This window comes from Sinocyclocheilus grahami, unplaced genomic scaffold (assembly GCF_001515645.1).
Source record: "Sinocyclocheilus grahami isolate Dianchi unplaced genomic scaffold, SAMN03320097.WGS_v1.1 scaffold758.1, whole genome shotgun sequence".
Taxonomy (NCBI): Eukaryota; Metazoa; Chordata; class Actinopteri; order Cypriniformes; family Cyprinidae; genus Sinocyclocheilus; species Sinocyclocheilus grahami.
The window spans coordinates 377,994-385,696 of NW_015505937.1; the positions used below are offsets into that span (position 1 = coordinate 377,994).

At 38.2% G+C, this 7,703-nt stretch overlaps 2 protein-coding genes and 1 pseudogene across 5 annotated transcripts in view; all 3 read left to right on the forward strand.

Moving 5' to 3' along the window:
- The window catches only part of LOC107561121 (DCN1-like protein 3), a 14,023-nt gene extending 11,311 nt beyond the window's left edge, over positions 1-2,712 (forward strand). For both annotated transcript variants that reach the window (XM_016245477.1, XM_016245478.1), the window contains one exon: positions 1,455-2,712. In XM_016245477.1, the coding sequence (XP_016100963.1) occupies positions 1,455-1,938 (484 nt within the window). In that variant the 3' untranslated portion in view covers positions 1,939-2,712. The remainder of the gene's footprint in view (positions 1-1,454) is intronic.
- Positions 2,713-3,673: 961 nt separating this feature from the next.
- On the forward strand, positions 3,674-5,028 carry LOC107561112 (DCN1-like protein 3 pseudogene; annotated as a pseudogene).
- Positions 5,029-6,345: 1,317 nt separating this feature from the next.
- The window catches only part of katnip (katanin interacting protein), a 22,869-nt gene continuing 21,511 nt past the window's right edge, over positions 6,346-7,703 (forward strand). For 2 of the 3 annotated variants that reach the window (XM_016245485.1, XM_016245486.1), the window contains exon 1: positions 6,349-6,460. In XM_016245485.1, coding sequence (XP_016100971.1) covers positions 6,449-6,460 — 12 coding nt within the window. In that variant the 5' untranslated portion in view covers positions 6,349-6,448. Of the gene's footprint in view, positions 6,461-7,703 lie in introns of all 3 variants that reach the window. The other variant, XM_016245488.1, reaches the window with a different exon arrangement.

A 7,703-nucleotide genomic window follows, 5' to 3' on the forward strand; every position in this document is an offset into this window, starting at 1 on the left:
TCATTATAATCAGTAATTATGTCTCCACTGGATGCAACAAATGCCTCGTTTATAATGGGTTTTCATGTTTTTGAATCATCGCTCCGGGACATGGCATCACAGTATGGTGAGGGGCGTAACATTTCCGTCACACCCTTGAGGTATTCGACCAATCACAACGCACTGGATAGCTGGCCAATCAGAGCACATCTCGATTTTCAGAGCGATGAGCTTTGTAAAAATCAACGCGTTTCAGAAAGGCGGGGCATAGAGGAGAAACAATAATGTACAGTATGTGGAAAATAATCTGTTTTTTGAACCTTAAACCACATAAACACATTTCATTACACCAAATACACAAAATAATGTTATTTTTAGCAGCATCATATGACCCCTTTAAATAGGAAAAATATAGAAACTCTTTGGTCATTTTTGAGCGAGATGCTAACGGTCTAATCAGATTCAATGATCTATGCTAAGCTACAGCTAAAAGTGCTACTGCCAGACCCGGAGATCGGCTGAATGGATTAGAAAACTGTAAAACTCAACTGTTTAACTCTAGGGGAGTTGAAAAATGAGCCTATTTTCAAAAATAGTGGAGTGTTCCTTTAATGTTCAGTGTTGGGGGTAACGCATAACAAGTAATGCAAGTTATGTAATCAGATTACTTTTTTTCAAGTAACTAGTAAAGTAATAAATAAAGAAAATATCAGAGTTACTTTTTCAAATAAATAATGCCAGTTACTTTGTTTTCCCATTTATTGACTGACCGTTCTCCTGTCCCCGTGTTGAAGGAAATCAGGAGTAAGTGCCGGAGGTGTTGTGTGCGCTGTGTGAACATGATCCTTACTGTAGTTCTAGACTAAATAAGAACATGCATTTACTCATCTCACTCCACAAAAGCAGGTTCAGTATTCCTCAAAGTTTTTGAGCTGTACCATCTACTGTACAGACGTGACTTTACATTTCCTTCAGCCTGAGGTGTATTCATTTCACTTTTGGTGTGAAAGGGCTTTACATTTGCCAAAAATAAAACTTTTTATATTAAAAACAAACAAGCAAGCCCAGGCCAGATGAGAAAAAGAAATGCAATAGTAAAGCAACGCATTACTTTCCATAAAAAGCAACTAAGTAATGCAATAAGTTACTTTTTAGGGAGCAACACAATATTGTAATACATTACTTTTAAAAGTAACTTTCCCCAACACTGTTAATGTTGATGTGCTAAAATAACTAAAATGTAAATAAATATTAATAACTTATATAGACATTAAAAAATGACAAAAAACAACAAAATTACTAAAAGATTAATTCAAACAAAAAAAATTAAAAGGAATTCATACAACACACACATATATATATATTTCATTCTTTTGCTAAATTCCAATTATAATTGTTTTGTATAAGGATTCATTATCAATTCAATTCTGAACAAATCCTGCCCTATTGAATATGGTTGCGCTTGTGTGTCTCAGGAAGGAGTTTGTGGATGGCTGTAAGGCGATCCAGGCCGACAGTATCCCAGGGATCTGCTCTCGGTTCTCCATGCTGCTAGAGGAGTCCCGTGGAGAAGAGAGTTTCAAAGATCTCTACCGCTTCACCTTCCAGTTCGGGCTGGACGCCGAGCAGGGCCAGCGCTCGCTGCAGCGCTCCATCGCCATCGCGCTGTGGCGGCTCGTCTTCACGCTGGACATGCCGCCGCTGCTGGAGCACTGGCTGGACTTCCTGTCGGAGAATCCGTGCGGCGTGCGCGGCATCTCTCGCGACACCTGGAACATGTTTCTGAACTTCACACAGAGCATCGGCCAGGACCTCAGCAACTACAGCGAGGACGAGGCCTGGCCCAGCCTGTTCGACTCCTTCGTGGAGTGGGAGACAGAAAGACAGAGGAGAGAACAGTCGGACTCTGCCGCCGCCGAGACAGACTGCGAGCCTAGGTCCGTGTGGCCGGGATCTTGAGGGCGGCCGTGTTTGGGATGGTGGTGAATTCTGGACGATGACGTGCAGAGGTGTTTCTGAGCCCGTCACTCTCCATCCTGATTTGTGACTCTTATTCGAATTATTGCTATGAAATTTCCCGGTCTTACCGCATTGGGCAACCTCTCGGACTTTTGTTTTAATGAAAGGGCTCCAAACAAATAGTTTTTTTTAAGCACTTTTATTTAAGTTATTGCTATTGTTCATTTAATTTGTTTTAACGTTCACATTTCATCCAGAGCGGTTTCTTCTCGCTAATATTTTGGGATTGACCAACACGCCAAAGAAAAGGGAATTCTGTCAGCTGCCGACCGAGTTCGAACACACACACACACACACACACACAGATATTTATGCACACAAGAAACACGCGCGTGCACACGCCAGCATAAACGCTGCAGGGAATGTGTTTTAACGGTTATTTTTGGTTGAAGGGTGTGTGGTGGTTCTGCTGGTTCTGTTTAACATCAGACTGTGGTGATTGATGTCCTGAAGCCCTCAAAACCTCATTTCTGTGCTTCCCTAATCATTTCTGACTTTATTTTGTTCTTCTCATTCACGTCTCCTCTGATGCATTCATTGGTTCTGCGATTCTCATATATTCTCAGTGGTCAGATGTGTGTGAGTGGGAAATACAGATTCATTTGCAGTTGGATGTCTGCTGTGAGCTTTTACTTTTATTTTACAGTTTACATCTTTTTTTTTTAATTCAAAGTGATTTCATTTCAGTCTTTTGTGTCTGGTTTTATATAAATGATACAGTTTATAATGAATAAAAATGTGTTCAACATTGGACTTTCTAATCAGATTCAATGATCTATGCTAAGCTACAGCTAAAAGTGCTACTGCCAGACCCGGAGATCGGCTGAATGGATTAGAAAACTGTAAAACTCAACTGTTTAACTCTAGGGGAGTTGAAAAATGAGCCTATTTTCAAAAATAGTGGAGTGTTCCTTTAATGTTCAGTGTTGGGGGTAACGCATAACAAGTAATGCAAGTTATGTAATCAGATTACTTTTTTTCAAGTAACTAGTAAAGTAATAAATAAAGAAAATATCAGAGTTACTTTTTCAAATAAATAATGCCAGTTACTTTGTTTTCCCATTTATTGACTGACCGTTCTCCTGTCCCCGTGTTGAAGGAAATCAGGAGTAAGTGCCGGAGGTGTTGTGTGCGCTGTGTGAACATGATCCTTACTGTAGTTCTAGACTAAATAAGAACATGCATTTACTCATCTCACTCCACAAAAGCAGGTTCAGTATTCCTCAAAGTTTTTGAGCTGTACCATCTACTGTACAGACGTGACTTTACATTTCCTTCAGCCTGAGGTGTATTCATTTCACTTTTGGTGTGAAAGGGCTTTACATTTGCCAAAAATAAAACTTTTTATATTAAAAACAAACAAGCAAGCCCAGGCCAGATGAGAAAAAGAAATGCAATAGTAAAGCAACGCATTTAATGCGCATAAAGTAATGCAATAAGTTACTTTTTAGGGAGCAACACAATATTGTAATACATTACTTTTAAAAGTAACTTTCCCCAACACTGTTAATGTTGATGTGCTAAAATAACTAAAATGTAAATAAATATTAATAACTTATATAGACATTAAAAAATGACAAAAAACAACAAAATTACTAAAAGATTAATTCAAACAAAAAAAATTAAAAGGAATTCATACAACACACACATATATATATATTTCATTCTTTTGCTAAATTCCAATTATAATTGTTTTGTATAAGGATTCATTATCAATTCAATTCTGAACAAATCCTGCCCTATTGAATATGGTTGCGCTTGTGTGTCTCAGGAAGGAGTTTGTGGATGGCTGTAAGGCGATCCAGGCCGACAGTATCCCAGGGATCTGCTCTCGGTTCTCCATGCTGCTAGAGGAGTCCCGTGGAGAAGAGAGTTTCAAAGATCTCTACCGCTTCACCTTCCAGTTCGGGCTGGACGCCGAGCAGGGCCAGCGCTCGCTGCAGCGCTCCATCGCCATCGCGCTGTGGCGGCTCGTCTTCACGCTGGACATGCCGCCGCTGCTGGAGCACTGGCTGGACTTCCTGTCGGAGAATCCGTGCGGCGTGCGCGGCATCTCTCGCGACACCTGGAACATGTTTCTGAACTTCACACAGAGCATCGGCCAGGACCTCAGCAACTACAGCGAGGACGAGGCCTGGCCCAGCCTGTTCGACTCCTTCGTGGAGTGGGAGACAGAAAGACAGAGGAGAGAACAGTCGGACTCTGCCGCCGCCGAGACAGACTGCGAGCCTAGGTCCGTGTGGCCGGGATCTTGAGGGCGGCCGTGTTTGGGATGGTGGTGAATTCTGGACGATGACGTGCAGAGGTGTTTCTGAGCCCGTCACTCTCCATCCTGATTTGTGACTCTTATTCGAATTATTGCTATGAAATTTCCCGGTCTTACCGCATTGGGCAACCTCTCGGACTTTTGTTTTAATGAAAGGGCTCCAAACAAATAGTTTTTTTTAAGCACTTTTATTTAAGTTATTGCTATTGTTCATTTAATTTGTTTTAACGTTCACATTTCATCCAGAGCGGTTTCCTTGCGCTAATATTTTGGGATTGACGCCAAAGAAAAGGGATTTCTGTCAGCTACCTACCGAGTTCGACACACACACACACACACACATATTTATGCACGAAGAAACCCGCACACACACACATGCCAGCATTAACACTGCAGGGGACGTGTTTTAACGGTTATTTTTGTTGAGGGGTGTGTAGTGGTTCTCCTGGTTCTGTTTAACATCAGACAAACCTCATTTCTCATGTGCTTCCCTAATCATTTCTGACTTTATTTTGTTCTTCTCATTCACGTCTCCTCTGATGCATTCATTGGTTCTGCGATTCTCATATATTCTCAGTGGTCAGATGTGTGTGAGTGGGAAATACAGATTCATTTGCAGTTGGATGTCTGCTGTGAGCTTTTACTTTTATTTTACAGTTTACATCTTTTTTTTTTAATTCAAAGTGATTTCATTTCAGTCTTTTGTGTCTGGTTTTATATAAATGATACAGTTTATAATTAATAAAAATGTGTTCAACATTGGACTTTTTGGATTTTAGCGACTTTTGATCTCTAATGTTCAATGCATCATCTGACCAGAGGTGATGTGGATCTGTGGAGTCATTTTTTGTTAAAATCAGACATTATTATTTGTACTGTTTTTCAGGGCCCTATTATATATGTTGTAACATATTATATAATGTATATCATTTTTTAGTGATGGAATATATATCATTGCAATAGATCAGTTGTTAGATGAATATGTGTGGATTTGACATAATTAATTTTAATGGAGATAATTTAATGAAAAACTGACAATTTATTAGGAAATATTCTCATATTTCTTCATTTTTACTTTTCTATAATCAAAAGTGTGTCGAAAGTGGAATTTATTGTTATTTGGTAATCAGTTTATATATATATATATATATGTGTGTGTGTGTGTGTGTGTCTGATATTTTCACCCTGTTAGTCTGTAAATCTTCAAAAGCGATTTCCTTTATGACACCAGCCTCCAGGAAGTGACATCATTTTGGAGGGAAAACAACCATCACAGTGAGTATCATCAATGTATTATCAAACAGAAACGGGTATGGTACTATTAACAGTTTAAAGCTGGTTAAAAACACTATTAACTTTAGTTGACACCCTCATGAAAGTTGACTCTCAATCCTTCACTGAACAAGAGCTAACTTTAGCTTTTTATTTCAATTTTATACTATATTTAAGTGTTCAAAAGGAATGGTCCATTTGTATTTTATGAGTACAAATATGCATAAACAGACCAAATATTAGTACTGGTAACAACGATTCAAATTAAGAAAATAAAAACAAACAAACGGGGCATTTACTAACTTATTATAAATTATTATAAACATATTTTAGATTTTATGGCAGTCATATGTTTTTGCATGTTTATTTATTTATTTTATTTTTGACCGCTTTGCATATTTAAAAGTGTTTCCATATAAGTGTTAGGTCAGTGCAAGATGAAATAAAATGTAATATTATAGAATAGAAGTATTTCAACATATCCAAATGCATTGTTGTTCAATTGGAATTAGATATTCACATGATCAAATTATCATTAGCTGCCAAAGAAAAGAGGGAAAAAAGAAAGGAAGAAAATTACATAAATTCTCTTTCGGAGCATTACATGTTTTCAGTGAAGTTTTTAATGTTTTTTTTTTTTTCTCCAAATAAAGTTATAAAGAATCTGATCTAGATCTTTAATAATCTTGGGAGGCACATCTAACTAATGAGAAGGCGTGTTATGATTGGGCAGCCTGTTTTTCCATAGCGCGCTGTGATTGGTCAGTTTCTCGTAGTTACAGTTAGATGGGCGGGGAATGTGTTTAGAGAACGTGCTGTGATTGGTCAGCGTTTCTCCTGGTTACCAGCCCTCGCTGAACGCAACAACACAGACGCTCCTGCTGCAAACAGAAGGGCGATTTCAGCTGAGAAATGTCATGGACTGTAAGTGGACAGCTTTTATTATTCAACACGTATATTTCAGGGTGTGTAGAAACGAATGCTAGAGTTAATATGAAGATTTATGCCGTAGAGTTTGATATCGGAAAGGGTTTGTGTGTGTTAGCAGAGAGGCTAATTATCATCGTGTGAACAGCTGTATAACATCTGAGCTGTTAGCTGGGTTAAGGCTAGGTTAGCTTTAGTAATAATGAGTTCACCTGGTACAAACTAAAGCTTTACACTGGCAAAGCATTATTAAACATTATAGGTGTGCATGTAGAGATGAAGGTTTTTAAAGTGGTGCTGTCAAACGATTAATCGCATACAAAATAAAAGTTTTTGTCTGCATATGTGTGTTCTGTGTATATTTATTATGTATATATAAGTACACACACATACAGTATATATTTTGAAAATATTTACATGTCTTTTTTATTCATATCATTTATATTATAAATAAATATATTTAATATATAAACATAACAAATCTTTCCTGAAATGTATACACGCATGTGTGTGTATTTATATATGCATAATAAATATACACCGCACACATGCATATATTATGTAAACAAAAACTTTTATTTTGTATGCGATTAATCGTTGGACAGCACTATTTTAAAGTCATGTAGTATTAATTAGTAAGTTATGTAGCGGTAACCAGTGTCTCTTTTTTTCTAGTATAATTGAGATATATGCTGTTTGTTTTCTTTTGGCAGTTTTTGCCTTTTTGTGTACATATGTCTGTGCAGCAGCTCGTTTAAAGGGGTCATATGATGCTTTTTTAAAGATATGTGTTTGGTGTAACAGAATATGTTGACATGCTTTAATGTTCAAAAAACACATTATTTTTCAAATACTGTACATTATTGTAGGTCCTCTATGCCCCGCCTCTCTCAAACGCTTCGTTTTCTACAAAGCCCCTCCTTCCGACAAGCACAGTCTGCTCTGATTGGCCAGCTGACCCAGTGCATTGTGATTGGCCGAACACTGTAAGCGCTCAAAATAAATGTAAAGACAGTAAATAATGTCATTAGTTTTACCATCAGTTCAAGCCCGAAAGGGGAACAGAGTCTCGTGACCGACACAGTGATGAAGCTGGTATGTGTTTGCAGTACACAAGCCACGGTTAAGACAGCTGACTCCACTGTGATGTGTCTCTCTCTCTCTCTCTCTCGCTCTCTCTGGCGCGCACACACACACACGATGAGCAAAACTCCGCATTTGAACAGTCAGTAGCAAATAC